The 17,911-nt window shown below is 30.7% G+C and overlaps 1 protein-coding gene across 1 annotated transcript in view; it reads right to left on the reverse strand.

Moving 5' to 3' along the window:
- LOC139528004 (probable ATP-dependent RNA helicase DHX37) overlaps positions 1–17,911 on the reverse strand; it is a 43,544-nt gene that overhangs the window by 14,999 nt on the left and 10,634 nt on the right. Inside the window, exons 6-21 of the mRNA XM_071323768.1 lie at positions 16,541–16,633; positions 14,189–14,285; positions 12,025–12,138; positions 11,492–11,593; positions 10,914–10,997; positions 10,092–10,212; positions 9,371–9,446; positions 8,290–8,395; positions 7,555–7,644; positions 6,861–6,968; positions 6,244–6,368; positions 5,576–5,672; positions 3,824–3,889; positions 3,175–3,441; positions 2,231–2,293; positions 1,292–1,448 (exon numbers count right to left, since the gene is read on the reverse strand). Of these exons, the coding sequence (XP_071179869.1) occupies positions 1,292–1,448; positions 2,231–2,293; positions 3,175–3,441; positions 3,824–3,889; positions 5,576–5,672; positions 6,244–6,368; positions 6,861–6,968; positions 7,555–7,644; positions 8,290–8,395; positions 9,371–9,446; positions 10,092–10,212; positions 10,914–10,997; positions 11,492–11,593; positions 12,025–12,138; positions 14,189–14,285; positions 16,541–16,633 (1,766 nt within the window). The remainder of the gene's footprint in view (positions 1–1,291; positions 1,449–2,230; positions 2,294–3,174; positions 3,442–3,823; positions 3,890–5,575; positions 5,673–6,243; positions 6,369–6,860; positions 6,969–7,554; positions 7,645–8,289; positions 8,396–9,370; positions 9,447–10,091; positions 10,213–10,913; positions 10,998–11,491; positions 11,594–12,024; positions 12,139–14,188; positions 14,286–16,540; positions 16,634–17,911) is intronic.

A 17,911-nucleotide genomic window follows, 5' to 3' on the forward strand; every position in this document is an offset into this window, starting at 1 on the left:
CATTACATGCATGTACACTTGCTGTAACATAATTTTATTTATGTATTCAATCATTTAAAGTATAATGTACTATTCATTATTTTTCACATGCCCCCCCCCCCCCCCTCCCCCATCAACATGAGGAATCCTTTAAATGAGGGACTACCCTTAGTCAAGGGGTCACTCTTGTAAAAAATAAAATAGAAAAATGTAGATTTATTAACTTAAAAATGGGAAATTCTGAGATTATATTTGGAACAGCTTTTCTAAATGAAGAGTCCTATTATTTTCAATTATAAAGAAGATATAAGGCCAAGAACATATCAAAATTTTTGGACATGTGTTGACCATATAATACCATATAGATCATAAGATGTATAGTTCTTTGGGAAAAGTTTCTTCAAATAATATGAATGTGTGCTCATTTGTACTTAAAAAGTGGTTTTTAATGTCCTTACATAGAGGGGGGATCCCTAGGTGTTGTTCCTAACCTGATAAAGGTCCTTCTTTGTGTATAATTTAAAATTTTAAAAGTCAACAACTATCTAGTATCCTTACACATGAAAATAATTCCTGGTCTTACAGCTACATGTTCATATTTTCTGCTGATATAATAACTAGAATCATGCAAATAAACTTAAGAAAAAGGCATGTAAGCTCATCTTACAAATATGACACTTTTTCTAGACTACAAAACAGCACGCGCAAAATAGTCGTCGCAAAGAATTGTTACCTTTGAATCTGTTGTCGCGCGCTAAAACCCCCATGGGCATTTTCAAAAGTTGGCAGGTATGATTGTGGTAAATTAAAGCTTCCTTCCCTGGGTCACATGTATGTTATAATGAAACAGCTGTTTTTCTTTTAAAATGTTTAAAAGCTGACATTTGTAAACTGTAGTAGAGAAATTGATAACCCTTCATCCAAAATGTGGCTGAACACTGGTTGGATTATCAGCATCTAATTAATCTTGAAAACTCTTTTACATGAGTAAATAAAATGAAGTGCATATAATCATCATAAATACAAACAATGTTTTATGTCACTAGGATGAAAACTGCAAGATGATTTGACTACTCATTATTTTAACATGTGAAACAGAAACCAAGAATTCATACATTAGAATTTTTCTAAAACCTCCAAAGAACTGGTGCTCATAGATAAAAGTACTTTCATAATATAGCATCACTTTATGTGACAGGAGAAACAAAAAAATGAATTTGGAAAAATAAAATCTGTTCAAATGATTTACGAGAATTCTAAAATAATCTGATCAAAATCACATCACCAATTGTATAAACTACAATTCTGCTACCTGTATTTGTTAGCTGTGCTCTCAATTTCCTAACTTCTTTCATAGCTTTATATCGTAGTCCATGTTTCTGGCAGAACTCAATGGTACATCCCTGGTATTCAGCTGAACCAATGGCTTTTAGTAATACCATTAAGTCTCCAAGCAACATAGAATGACCCTAAAAATATCAATGTTTGAAATCTCTTCTTATTTCTTTGCTATATGTATCTGGAATTTTTGTCTTTTTGTAGATAGTAGGTCTCTTTAAGAATCAGTTGTCAAATCTTTGGTTACTTTACATGGTAATATATCCTAAAGTGTTGGCCTGTGCAAGTAATACAAAACGTTTGGGTTTTTTTAAACCATACATATTCAGCAATCTTTATGTCTGTCTGTTTCATGACATGCGTCTTATTAAAATTATACTGTCAGATTTTTGGACTTCACTTCTTTCTTATATTTTTTCTCTCAACAAGTTTCTGTCAATTCATAATGTTAGGCATTTAGTGTATACAGAAAAAAAACGTTTACAGAAAGTTCATTGACACTGATGTCTCTGATTGTTTGTCAGTTGCAAACAATTTTTTTCGTCAACTTCTGATTGTTAGAACAAAAGTTTGAAAATGCTCACATCTTTACTATTTTAAAATGGTTAGTGCCTGGGAAAGTTCTCTAAATATGGGATGCCTTTCTATAGATTTTTTCTTTACATCACATTAATTTTCTTTCAAAAGATCAAAGCAATTACTTATAAACCTACTATCAGAATGTCGTCAGTTGGTCCTGGAGGTCTCAAATTGATTAGTTTTAGCAGGCTATTCTGTGTAATTTTAAGTTCTAATCTTGAAGAATTTTACTTCATTCATCTAATGAATATCTATCCGAGATTCTATTTATTATTACAACATCTAATGATCTTATTAACTTTAAAGTGCACTTTAAACTAAGTAAATGACTTACGGTTCCTGCCCACAATTTTTTCACTTGTGACATGTACTGTATTTGACTTCTGAAATCATCTTGCTGTAAAAGAAATATCAAAAGTAACTAGTCTAACCTTCCTTAAGAATGTTTACACTAGGATCTCAAAAGTAACTTGACCAACCTTCCTTAAGAATGTTTACACTAGGATCTATTGTACTCTTTTTTCTCCTTTTCTGGTAAGATTTTGAACTCCTAATTTTCATATCCACTGTTTCTCTAATATTTTTTTTCCTTCCTTTTCAAACATTTGTAGAAAGTTGTGTACTTTTTATGTGACGTCATCCGACATGGTTGCCTTTATTTTTTAAAGTCACAATAGGTAATTCAGAAGAAATCAAGAACATTTAACATCATAATTAAATTTCGGCCAATCATTAGCTGAGAACAGATTTATTGCTAGTAATGAGAAATATTTTGTCATATTGAATGCTCAGGAAATGTCAAAATAACACAAAAAATAGAGAAATATGTATTTCATTTGTAAAATTGAAATGATGATTGTGTTAGCTGTTTTTATTTGTGTGATGAGTCATTTTGACAATTTTGTAATCTGTTAAAATTGAGAATGGAAATGGGCATTATGTTAAAGAGACAACAACCCTGACCAAAGAGCAGATAATATTCACTTTAAAATGTAAAATAAATTATGTGCAACTCTTTATGATTTTCTCATTTTCCAGATCATTCAATTAACAATCAAATGCAAGACAACTTATTGTCAAACATATCTCCCTAGTGTTTGCTCAGAGTTATAAACTTCATCTGTATTTTAACATCCCATGGAGACCAAATTGTGTTAACGACAATAATATACATCATGATTTGACAGATCTTTTTGCAAATTTGTGAGAAAAAAACTTATTGTTTCTATGACACTAACTTCTGTCAGAAACAGGGGCTTTACTATTTGACCTACTAACCTCTTGATCTGTATCTGGTGGTTTCTGCATTTCTACAAATACTTCCTGAACTGATAACCCTGCTACTATGGCAACCACATATGACAGAAGGTCATGTTGATGACCTAGAGCTAACATTTTAGCATATCTGGGAGACACTGGAAAGCATGCCATGACTTTGCCAAGAGGTGTGATTTTTGTAATTGGTGTTTTCTTTAAGTCTTTCATACGAACAGATTTTACTGGTTCTGTCAGAGCTCCAAGAGATACTAGTAATGTTTCTGCTGCCTAAAATATCATAAATAAAATCAATATAACAATTAAAGAGGGTGTATTATTGTTTGATTGTGAAAAAGAACTTTCCTGAACAAAAGTAAGTCTGATTGACAGAAAAAGACTGATCCTATATATCAAATTTGTTTCATATATTTAATCCTAGACATGGACTGTCTAATACAAAAATTAAACCCTTAAAATTCTAAATATAAACATTTGTCATCAATATTTTTTTTATATGTTTAATTTGACTGTATCATTTAAGAATGTTATACAACTATGTATATATGCAGTTTTAATTCATGTGTATAATCTCAATGATGTTAGGTGCAAAATGAATATTTTCAATAATCATTAAGGAAAAAAAACAGAAAATCAATTAATAACTATTTACCTTCACTTGCTCATCATCTGGTGGTGTAGGAAAAGGAAAGTTTACAATTCTGTCTATATTCATGTACTGAAAAAATATAGTGAAGAAATACAAGTCATGTAGAATTCTGTATTATAATAAAGGGCTGCGCTTTAGCGCATGATACGCCCGTTGCTCTTTTAACTTGTCTTTTATGCTTTAAATGAATTTATATGATCAACTATAAATATATATACAAATCAAAAGGGATGTTACATTAATATATTCACCAAAGTTTCATAAAATCCCCCTTTTTTAAGTATAAAAATTCATTACTTAAGAAAACGTAAAATCTAAAATTTATAAAAATGGAAAGGGAGCTTACATCAATAGATATAAACAATTCACCAAAGTTTCATGGACATTGGTGAAAGCCTTTTCGAGTTATTGTCTGAAGTGTTGAAAATCCCCCTTTTTTTATGAATAAAGCCTCATAAATCCAAAACTTAAAATCTGAAATTTATAAAAATTGAAAGGGAGCTTACATCAATAGATATAAACAATTCACCAAAGTTTCATGGACATTGGTGAAAGCCTTTTTGAGTTATTGTCCGAAGTGTTGAAAATCCCCCTTTTTTTTATGAATAAAGCCCCATAAATCCAAAACTTAAAATCTGAAATTTAAAAAAATTGAAAGGGAGCTTACATCAATAGATATAAACAATTCACCAAAGTTTCATGGACATTGGTGAAAGCCTTTTTGAGTTATTGTCCGAAGTGTTGAAAATCCCCCCTTTTTTTATGAATAAAGCCCCATAAATCCAAAACTTAAAATCTGAAATTAAAAAAAAACAAAAGGGAGCTTACGTCAATAGATATAAACAATTCACTCAAGTTTCATGGAAATTGGTGAAAGCGTTTTTGAGTTATTGTCCGAAGTGTGGACGACGGACGGACAGACGGACAACGGTATACCATAATACGCCCCGTCTAAAAGACGACGGGCGTATAAAAAGTAAATGTAATATTAATTCAGAAATTATTGTTAGGTTTTTATTACATGTATTAATAAGAATAATGTGACTGGGTGAGAATTGCAATAATTAGAACACTTATTCTGATAACTGAAACATAGACCTGTATACAGTTTTTTTGAAAATCACAATGATCAAACTTGTATTTTTGTCTATTCTGGAAAAATCACAATAACAAATGCACGCAATAATTTCCAAATTCACAGTATCAATCTGATATCAAATTAGCAATCAATCTGTTTTGGTTCAACTTATCCCCTATGTTGTTAGTCACCATAAGGAACTAAGGGGCAAATGTTGTTTAGAAACATTGATGATGGTCAGAAACTCTTGTATTGATAAAATTATACAGAACATCTTAATACACATTTTAAGTTTTACAGTGAATTCTTTTCTCTGATAAATAGGTGTCAAAGTACAAGTCAGGTTACTTTAATATCAAACACAAATGTTTAAAAATTCTGAAATAATTAAAACAATAAGTTTCCTTGGATGGTATTAGCTTACAAAAATTGTCCTACTTGGTCATATATCTCCTCCTTAAGTATGTATACAACCCTGGCTTTCAAGTTTTAGGATTCGATCTTTTATGATGAAGTTATTGAAATTTAGAAAAATGCTCCAAACACAAGAAATTTACAAAGCATTGTTTTGTATGGTCAGTACAAAAAAAAAAGTTCATAATATGACTTTTTTAAAGAATAATAAAAATCAATCTGTAAATTTCTGATGATATTTTATACTTGATCAGTAAACTAACCTTCATTTGAAGAACAAGGTCGTCAACAGGTCGTCTAATGATCTCAGCCAATGAAAACTTTTCAAAATCATCATTATACACGGCAGATGAATATAATCTACAAAGGGATAATAAGTAACAAAATTGATATAATTTTAAATAAACATCTTGTTCACTAACTGACATGTAAAGTGTCCATCTTGTTTCATTAATTTTTTAATCACTGATTGAGCGCATTAACAGATAATTTTTATATTAATCCATGAAAGATATGAACATCTATAAAATGTCCACTGTCCACTGAATTACTTTTTAGACATACAACATTCAACATTTCTATAATATGACCTTAACTTTATCATAAATATCTTGTTAATACTGATTACGGACAGATTTAGTTACGTTTTGAAGGTGTGATTCTATTAAGTCAATAACACCTCTTCCTTAAAATTTTTTTTTTACTTTACAACAAGGACCTTCTTTTTTCATGGCCATACCCCTTAATTTCCCAATACTGTAAATTCTTGTGATGTTTTTATTTTTGCGAAAAATGGGACAGGTTTATTATTGCAATAATTTAAACCAGATTTTTATAAATTAAACGCATTTTAATCTAAAATGACAAAATTGCAATAACAATTTCTGATTTACAGTAACCCCCAATCACAATGAAGTTATTGATAACATACCTGTAGCAGTGACCTGGACCCGTACGACCTGCTCGTCCTGCTCTCTGATTACCTGATGCTTTAGAAGTCCAGGTAATTTTAAAGGTTGATACACCTGTCACTTTGTCATAAAATTTGGTCTTTACCTGTACAAATATATAAAAAAAAAAAATATGATACAAAATGAAGAAATATAAAACTTCAGATGTAGATGTAATATCTTCCAATACCAGATTAGATTTTCCCCTGCATTTGTCAAACTGGTAACTACAAAATCCATCTAGAAAGCAGACTTAATAAATAAGAATTACATATTATGATGTCACACATCAACTTGAGCACTATATTTACTTATTATAACAGTTTTTTTTACTAATTTTAATACCATGTTTATTTGTACCACTTTCTTAATAAATAACGACCCTTCAAAACCACTAATTTATATTAAACAAAATGCTGATTATCTATAGGACTATATACAGAACTGAACAAAACCAGCAAATCTAGTATCTCTGAAAACACTTTTTTTTGTAATTCCTCTTTTACTTTCCCTGTATACACAGTTGGTGTTCATAATTCTCTTCTTCACATGTGTTTATGTTGTTATATCTTTTTAAGTGTTCTGTATAAAATATTACCTTTCCTGTATCCACCACATATTTTATGTCGGGTATAGTAAGAGAAGTTTCTGCCACATTGGTTGCCACAACACAAAGTCTGCAACCTTTTGGAGGAGGATCAAATACCTACAAGTATATAAAAAAAAAAAAACAATGTATAATTTTATTATTTCCAATATTGACCAAATGAAATCTGTTTTTTTTTCTGAATATTACATCAGAGAAGTTTTATAGTCATTTAGTATATTTATTATCTAACATAACATAAAAATGCCTATATTTCCCCAACCAGAGTCAATTTATACTTTTTAAGCTCATTACATGTAATTTGCTATAACCAATGGGTAGCAAGGTAGTGATATACCTTTTTTTTCCCATTCAATAAGAAATCTTACAAGTCATAATTCAACATGTTGTCTCATACGAAGGATAATCTAAGGGTTATTCCATTAAAATGTATGTGGAAGGGTAGGAAGGGAAGTTTAATAATTGAAAGTGGGACAGGTCGTGGGTCTTTTTTGGATATGCATCTATAATTATTACAATGCAAAATTATCTAAAAAATGGTTCTTGGTTGTAGGGATAATTTGAAAGTCCCTTCCTACCCTCTGTATAGAATATATGTACTACGGTACTGATGGAGTTGCAACCGGATCTTTTATAAAATTCTTAATACACATTTTAATTTGACAACTTGTTATTTTATATTTACCTTGCTCTGTTTATCTTTTGACAACAATGAATATAAAGGTAAAACATAGAGAGGTTCTGTGGTGCCACCTGTCTGTAAATCTTCACCAAGCTGAAAAAAGAATTAAAGAAGTTATAATGTATAACCTCTCATTGCTGCAAAAGAATTAAGGGTTCAAAAAATGTTTTTGTTTTCCACCCCGTTTACAGCAAAAACATTCAGAGGGGTATGCAATTTTCTTCAAAAATTTAACCCCCATAAATAAACAAATCCTAAATATATACAAGTTCTGATAATTGAATAGTTTTCTCACTTGCAATTATAATACATCTCCTTATCTTTACAAAGAGAACCCCTTTATCAAATACTTAATATTGTGAAGATTATATTAATAAAGATAAATGCATGCGCCACACCAATTCAATGACACAAATATACAATTTACATGTGATTAGAATTCCATATTTCCAATTTTAAAGAATTCCAAGGATGAAACACATTTTTAAAGGCTTTTATTGGTGTATAAATTGGACCAAGTCACTCACAAACATTTTATAAAAGTGAGTGAATTGGTTGAGTTTATACACCAATAAATTCCTTTAAAAAGACATTTAATCCTATAATATTCTAGACACCATAAGGAGCAATCTTGTCATTTGTTATCTAATTGGTTTAGTGGTTTCAGAGAAAATAAGAAAATTTAATCAGATAAGAGGTGGCATTGCATGTTTTGTATTACTCAGTATATAACTGTACCTGTGAAGTCACATCATCATCACCCTCCATAAAATTATCCTCTATTTCTTGATCTGAATCATCAGCCTCTCTTTCAGCTTCCTCATCTACTGGTTCAATGGAATAACTATAAATAATATTAATTATAACTCTATAAAATACAGCTAAAAATGTCCTTACACAATTATTTATAGTGTGTGTTTCAGTGTATCTGTCTAGTGTGTCAATTTGTATCGTTCTTACAAAATCATTTATAGTGTGCGTTGCCAAGTATCTGTCAAGTGTGTAAAAGGAGTAGGTCAGGTTAGACCCGTTTTAGGCCCCAAAATATAACACTTTTACAAAATTGTTAAAATGTAATCTTTTATTTATTTATTGGACAGTAGAATGCTTCTGCTACATAAATATGGGCTGTTTTTGATAATACAATGCACATATATCGGGTACTAGCACCATTAAGTCATGCTAAATTACTGGAATCTTCACAATTCTAGCATTTTAGTTGAATTTTGTACGGTTTTCATGTAAAACGAAAGTGGCCGCATTCGTGTTCATCCTTAATATTGAAATGTAAGTTGTATTTTATGATTATACATAACATATATAAAGGTTGAGGATAAACACGGATGTGGCCACTTTCATTTTTGACAAAAAACATCTGAAAAGTGACATTTTCCGGCATATTTGGTAGATTTTTCATATTTAGACTTGAATCGGATCGTTTTTAAGGACTAAATCAGTTAAAATCTTTCACATAAACTAATCGAATCAAATGAAATAGACACTTAAGTGTTTAAAAATGGTCAAAATCTTTCATCAGATGAACCTGAAATTTGAGGCCAAAATCGGTCCTTACCAGACCTACTCCTTTAAGGTTTGCGCAAATATATTTAAAGTCTCAATGTACCAACTATATCTTCATCAAAATAGAAAAAAAATACATTGTAGCTTTGTTCATGTATAATTCTCTTTATGTTTTGTTATTGAAGCATTTGCATATATCGACTCTGTAGGAAGACAACTCTATATAAAATTTGTTAAGTTTTATTTTATATGTAAGAAGTCCTATAAATAAGGATATTACAGCTACTACTATACATACTTATCTAAATTTATTTTTGGGAGAATTTCTGTCTTGCTTTCTTTCTTTTTCCTTCGACTCTTCTTCAACTTTTGTTCTGAAAACAGTAAAAGAAAATAATCATGATACCTCAATCACATTCATCATGTTCATAAATTGTGAAAAAGATAAATTAAATACTAAAACTAATTTAAAATTTAAATGTTTTTTATAAATTGTTGGCATCAGTCACATTGTACATGTTGTAACAAACTAGTGGGTCTTGTTTACAGTAAATAGAAATACTAACTGAGTTAATTAGTTTCTACTTTGTATTTTCATGATATAATATGGGAACTTCTGATTTGATACAGCAAAAGTTTCTCTATGCATGTTGATTCTTATTTTATATAAAGCCTTACCCTGCATTAAACAGCAAAGCAATCTATTGTACTAAAATGTGGACCATTTGGTCTAATTATCTCCCTTGACAGATATAATTTTTTGCTTCCTATCATGACAAGCTTCTTTTCTCATTGGCTATGTTTTGTGCATACATCTTCTTCATCGATATCATGGTCATTAACTTTGGACCAGGGTTACTTTACAAAAATGTATGACTATAAAACATTGCTAGGACCCAATTTCCTGATATTGTAATGAAATTGAATGCATAAAAAGAATGATTAGTAACTTTGTTATACTTATATCTATACAAGCCGTTTACATAAAGGAGAGTCTTGTAGACATGTTTAATACTTACCAGCTTTGCCTTCAAAAGGGAAGGTTTGACGTAGCTTCTTACATAAGGTGTGTACTTCCTGTTGCCCAGTTACAAACACCAATATCCCTCCTTCAGGTAATGTCCTGTGAATCTTACACACCTACAAAACAAAATGCAGCTAAAATTGACAAACTAGAGGCTCATAGGAGCTGGTAAAACAAACATCAATATCCCTCCTTCAGGTAACGTTCTGTGGATTTTACACACCTATAAAACAAAATGCAGCTAAAATTGACAAACTAGAGGCTCAAAGAAGCTTGTATTACAAACACTTCTATTCATAACACGGACTTAATTTATTACCAGCACTGTGAAATTGTGTTCTCAAGAGACAAAATAATTTTTGGAAATAGCAGCCATGCTTATAGATAGCCATTGGTGATCAATCACTTTTCTTAAACATACCATTAAAGTATTAATTATATAAAGATTTTTCCAGTTTTCTATATTACAATGTCCAAGGCAGTGCTTCTAACTAGACCTACACATCAAAATTAGAAATTTAACTGTCTTACTTACTATCATTTGCAGAAAAACAAGTCACCCTACTTGGACAATTCATTCAATACAGGCAGACTATGTTCTGCATTATTTGCACAGAAACAGCATTGGCCAATTTTAAAGTCTTTAAAAATTTTAATCAGCAACTTTGTCAAATGCCTGCAGTTCAACAAATAATATAAGCCTGTTGAATTGTTGAAATTTTATGCAAAGAAATCTTTCTTGCCTACTGGGTTTTTGGAAAACTAAACATATACCCCTCTTGATCTACCAGAAATCTAATTTCCAACATTGATTTACCTTTTTGAAGGCTTCGCCAAGATAATCTTCCAGCGGTGTTCTCTTGTTAAAATGTATTGTAACAGGAAACTGCCTAGAATCTACCTGTCATAATAAAAAAAAAAAACAATATCAACAGAAAAAATTACAAGTTGATAAATTTGATAGCATTATTTATATGCAACATTTTGCTGAAATTTAAAAAAAAAAAAAGCTCTTTCATTTGTCTTCATTGTTATAAACATGTTTAACAATCACAAATTCAAATGCACAAATGTGTACATCTTTGAATACACAGCAGCTAGGTATATGGGGATAATATTGATTAGTCAAACCTGTTCTTGGAAATAATTATAAACGGTGCTTATATTTTGTTTTTCTTTTAAATAACTACTTTCAGTGCAATTTTATATTATGGTACAAGGAATACTGGTAAATTATAAATTGATTTATCAATATTGTACTTCTTGATTTTGACTTTAACTCTAAATTTTTTAAACCAAAATGATAATGAATCTGAGGCATACTATACATGCACACTCCTACAAGCAGGTTTGAAATCTAAGATTCTACTGTTCCCTTAACTTAAAAATACTGACCTTTACAACAGGTGGCTCTATTTTAAATAGTCGTCTGTTTTCTGTAAAATCTTCTACTCGCAAGGTTGCAGACATGATGATTAACTTCAGTCTATTTCCTTGCTGAAATCAATTTAAAAATTATACCATTAAAGAAATCAGTAAACAATCAATTACAATGTAAAAAGATATGTGCATGGTTTTTCGTTTATTATATCTGTTTGTAGAAATTTCATAAGTATGGTACCATGCTTTGTTTATTCAGTTTCACTGGTTCATCAATGCTGAAAACATACAAATTGCTTTGTTATGGTTGAATAGCTAGTTTGGTTTCAGGAACATTTTTTTGTCAATTTGATTTTAAGTTTACCTGAATGGATTTCTATGCCTGTCAGTGATGGATATAGTCAAGTTTTTACTCTTGACTAAAGTATGTTTCTTAACTTCAGACTTACAAAATCAAATATGCTGAAACTCACCAATTTTCAAGCAATTTCATAATATCTTCCTTAAAATCAGACATAGCCAAATGATAATAAACCAATCAATCCTACCTTATTTCTAAGTGGTACAATCCTAGATAACAGACCAATCAGAATGTCTGTATAAACACTCCTTTCATGGGCCTCATCAATAATCACAACACTGTATTTTGTCAAAAGAAAATCCTAAAACATAAAATAATAATTATTGTTATATTTATTTTTTATTACCTTTTCTCCACACTCATTTCTACACTAGAGGGATCTGCTTACCCTTCCAGGGTACCTGAGATCACGCCCAGTTTTTTTGGTGTGGGTTCAAATCATTAAGTCATTAGTTTTCTATGTAGTGTTTTGTGAACTTGTCTTTCCATCATTTTTTGCCATGGCGTTGTCAGTTTTTCTTGACCAATGAGTTTGTATCTTTGGCCCCTTTTGTATCATGCATTGACCAAGAGTTGTTCATGAACAACCAGTCAAACCCTATTTTCAATGGAATTCTATGTAGATATATTTGTCTGTTATGTTTGTTCATGGTCAAGGGTCCGGAAACGGTCATATATGCCAGTCTTGACCTAAACTGAAAGTATTTTGTCCTAAATGAGTAATTGGGATTTAGGACAAATTTTATTTTTTTACAGAAACAATTTCGGTCATTTAATGTCATTTCGTTGAGATCGAGTTTCTAACATTGTCTAAATCGCCATTTTGAACTTATTTTTTGTTTGTTATCCTTTTCCTGTTATAAAACTGCCACTCCAGTAAAGTGTTATAATCCTGAGGGCCCTCCTATTAACTATAGTAATGCCTCGGGGAAATATTGGCTAATGATCGCTAATCTCTTTACCTGTGTTTTTAATTAAATTTTCTATTGATCACAAGCTCAGAACTAATATTTTAAAGAAATTAAAAGTTCATAACAACTGTCTGCATTATTTAATTACTTTTCTCAGCTTAGACAATTGTCAATTCTGATTTAAAATTAAATTAAAATTAAATTAATTTACGTAGAACAAAATATTGTTTCACTACAAACACACGTGCTTTGTTCACTAATACGCATGCTTGTAATGCTCTTCCGAAAATTAGACACTAAATCGTAAATTCAAAATGATTTCATGCTAAATTAAACAAGTCCAACTATTATAATTAATATTCAAACACTATTAAAGGTAAAACAGTTAAAAAGCTGACGATTTCCTGTGAATTTGATAAACAAAACTAATCCCGGAAATGAGTCCGGAATTGGTCGTTTTACTATTGTCGTAAAACATCCGGTTATAATTTTGTCTTCCAAAATGGAAAGAAACGTAAGCGAAGTTTGAGAAATTTATCGTTTTGAGTCATTAAAATCATTTCATTTTTAAACTGTTGCCTTCCTTTTATTGCTAAAGATCGATTTAAAGGAAAATGGTAGGGAAATTTCTGAAGTAAATGCGATGCAACAGTTAAACAAGTTCGTTGATGCTACGAGTATGACTGTATGAGCATACACACAATCTTTGTTTGAAAAAGGGCACCAACTTTTAAGTTATCCAAAAATGACCGAAATTAGGTGAAAAAATTTCCGGATCCTTGTTCATGGTATATCTTTTTACTTCTTTTGACACAAAATGACATTGATATTTTCATATTAAGTTTTAGATTGCCACTCTTTATCTTCCCATTTATCTGAGCATAAACAAATATCTAAGGTACTGTTAACAAATCTGTAATTCTCTATGTTCAATATTTCATTAGTCCATACAATATAATCTTCAATAAACATGTTTCTTCATGAAAATGAATAAAGAACACATTAGCTCTCAAGGTCAATCAAATTCTAAAACAGATGATCTTTGTTTTCCAAAATTATGAATGAATATTGTAAAGTTTTGTTACTTTGTCAATTCTATTCAATTGATAAAATTGGCATCTTAAGGTGGTACCTAACAATACAGGGAGATAACTCTGTAAAGTCACATAAACGTTTTAATTACGTTGTGTTGTTTAGGGAATATTAAGCTTCTTGATGATCAAAATAAGTGTTTGTCAAACTTTTATATAACCAGTGTAATTTTTATTGATAAAACGGTTGGCTAAAATTTTTTGAAATTTTTATATTTTTATCAAAGGGTCAAAGTAAATACTTTGTCAAAATTTTATGAAAATTAAACGAGCCAAATTAATTTTAGTTAAAGTGTTGGGTAACACCTTAAGGTCTGACAGTTTAGCCTTATGTCTTTAGTATACAGACCTTTTGGACTTCTTTCAGAAGAACACCATCAGTCATAAACTTGATTTTTGTGTCTGGTGTTACATTGCCTTCGTATCTAATTTGGTATGATACTTCTCTGTAAAATAAAAAAATGTTATAAATGTTATTAGTGTTCCTCATGAGACAATAAAGTCAACAATAAACCTGGTTGTTTGGAAAGACCTTTTTGATGGTGTCTCCTGCTGATTGTAAAAATTACAATGACAAAAAATGGTGAAGTTCCATAGACAAAATGACCGATGGAAAAACCTGAAAAAAATTATCATTCAAATCAGTTCAAGATTCAATGTATATAGTTTTATTCTGTATGTTATCTCTGTGCACAATATGAATAATTTTGAAAGAAAACAATTTGAGTATTACGAATAACACAAACTCAGGGGTTAAGAAATTTTGTTGTAGCTCACTAGCCCAGGGCTAACTGGTAGCAGGATTTTACTAGCCCTGTTGGAAGAACTACTAGCCCAACAAAAACTGACCTGCTAGCCCGAGTATGCCTTACAAATTCAGAGTTGGCTGCAAAATACAATGAATTCTATAAACTTTACAATTTTTATCCGTTGTACAGTAGTTTTTAGCTAATTGGATGATCAAAACTATGTCAGCAAAAAAATATCCCATTAGCAGATATATTCAATTTGTTGATACATGTGATAATTGCATATTACTCGACTATTCTGTAATAATGAGTTGAACAAATCCCGATATGGAACAACTCTTGACCACTGCTATAGTATATTGGTATATAAAAGGATTGGAGTGATTTTTATCAAATACATCATTACGTTTGTGTAAAAGAATTATGAAATGCTCATATTTGTTTTCAGTTTTAAAATCCTCTTTATTAAAATAAATCAAATGACCTCAAATATTTATGTGAATAAATATCACTATCCATAGTTTCTGTCTTTTATAATTGTTTTATAAAGGAAGTACAGTAATATCTATATATATATATATACATTTATCACGGGTAAGCTAATAGTGGGCTATAAATTGACTACAAACTGGGCATGAGTCTCTAAACTGAAATTGTATTTGTTAGAAATTTTATTTCTTTAAAATCCAATTCATTTGAATATCAATGAAGATAATCATGATTGATGAAATATTATTGCATCAAGTTTAAGTTTTCTGAAGACTTTAAATGTTTAGGTTATGGTTCTGGAGGCTTCTTCAGTTTGTAAATAAAAACAAAATGGCGTATATATCTGACAAAAGTCAGGTTTCTACTGTCAAAAGGGATTCACATAAAATTGCAATAAATTATTAATCAGGTTACATTATATTTCCCTGGTTACATAATCAATGTACAATACCCCCTGTATTGACAAATCGATATTGAAAGTACGGGATCCACCCCAAGTTATTTGTTTTATTTGAAAACTTTTACAAAATCAGTTCAAACTCTGGGATTCCGGGATGACGTAGTCGAATCTGATTGGCTAAGATAGAATGGTGATGAGGAGATTTTCCACTTTCTATTTTGAAAACATCAAGAATTTTTTGTTTCTAGTCTGTCGGGCATATTAAGTTACAAGTTTTGGTTGCCCGAGGCCCAAATGCTGTAGTCCCGGGCATCGGGCTAGTGGATTTTTTAACCCCTGAAACTAAGTTCCCTCTGTGATTCAGGCTGATGTAACAGAGTAATGAACAGAGGCTGTGGTTACTAGACTTGCTCTTATCTCTGGCAGGCATATGAAAGTATTCATTCTATTATGCAATGAAAAAATCTGTATTTCTTCCATTCATAAAGTACCCATTTTAAATATGTACCTCTCTTGAAACATATCCATAGATTTTGTTACAAAAATCAGGCTTTCTATTACTATGGATCCATTATTTTTCGTTGGATACCAATTTTCCTGGGTTTTGTGAACCACTTATTCAAAGATTCAACGAACATCATATTTTCAGTAGGCTTTGTATGCAGAGATTGGCAAAACTACTGAATGAAATATCGTGGAATATGCAAGTTTTCAGCAATCCATGAAAATTGATACCCACGAAAATATATGAATCCACAGTAACATGTGACTAACACAGTAACATGTGACTATCACAGTAACATGTGACTATCACAGTAACATGTGACTAACACAGTAACATGTGACTATCACAGTAACATGTGACTATCACAGTAACATGTGACTAACACAGTAACATGTGACTAACACAGTAACATGTGACTATCACAGTAACATGTGACTAACACAGTAACATGTGACTAACACAGTAACATGTGACTAACACAGTAACATGTGACTATCACAGTAACATGTGACTAACACAGTAACATGTGACTAACACAGTAACATGTGACTAACATACCTCTCAGTTAGATTTAACTCTTTAGCCACTCTGTTAGACATACTAATGGCTGCAACTCTTCTGGGTTCTGTCACGGCTATTATACCATTAGTGCTGCAATTAAAAACAAAAGTTTAGTAATCTGAAGCACAAGCATGTTGTTGCATTGATTTATAAACTAAGGTTGATGACAGGTAAACATCAATGATATAGGAATCCAACAATACATTCAATCAAAAAAACATATTTTGTTGTTGTTAATCAACTACCTTGACCACTCTCTCACAAATCACTTTTATCTACATGCAAAAATAATTATTGCTGAAAACTGTTTGTGAATGAGAGAATAAACTATAAATTAATTATTTCGTGTTTATTTTTATCTAATTTAGATCTTATTCTCTGCTCATTAGTAAGGTTTGGTGTTAATTTAAAGGGAAACTTCGCAAAAAAATCAAAAATTGATATTATGTTCATTCTGTATAAAAATGTTCAAATTCATAGATATTAAAGTTTTATTCCGCTAGATAAGCGATCACCATCGATTTTAAATTTAGAGTATCAATTCTCCGAGATCCGCCATCTTGTCTTCTTTCCCGATGAATAAAAACGATATGTCTATAAACCACAAAGAAACAAAACTACAGTAACCGATGTAGTCGTAATTGCGTGTCGATATCTTGTCAATCGTACGGTTGTTTAATACGACTAACTAACTTGATACGGAAAATATTCTTACTTTTTTTAAATTACCATGGTCTGTTGTTTTTAAACTGTTGATATTGGAATTAGGTGAAAAGTCAAAGTTGAAATCATAAATAAGTGTTCCGTGAAAATTGTTTTCGAAAATCTAATTTGTTCATAATTCTTTAAAGTAATAAACTTTTTTCAAATATATTTTGATCTTCCCTTATCTGATCACCAGCATGGCTAAAGGTATTACTTCCAAAGGTATTGTGAGGGGTGTGAGGTGACATGTCCAGGTATTCAAGCGATTTCCTGTCGGGCTTGCAAGTTCATGCATCGTTTCACTTCTGCAGGTATTGATCAGTGTACACGGCTGATAACTTATAACTTATAACTTTCCATTTTGAACTATCAGATGTATAATATACAACTCTGTCTTACTTGTCATTACTAAACTCAAACGCTTGTTTATAAATAACATTTCTGGTGTAAAGAATATAATTCATAATATATAAATAAGATTTGATGAAATTAAAATCTATTTAAATATTTTTTCCAAGGGTGAATTTGGGAAAATGTAATATATAGTCATTGTCAATAGTGAAGGACAGATTGGAACAGACCAGAAATATTGATTTAAAAAAATGTACGCACTTGCCGACGATTCGTTTATACGACTGGATATAAAGTTACGGAACTATAGCG

The sequence above is a fragment of the Mytilus edulis genome, chromosome 6 (assembly GCF_963676685.1).
Source record: "Mytilus edulis chromosome 6, xbMytEdul2.2, whole genome shotgun sequence".
NCBI lineage: Eukaryota > Metazoa > Mollusca > Bivalvia > Mytilida > Mytilidae > Mytilus > Mytilus edulis.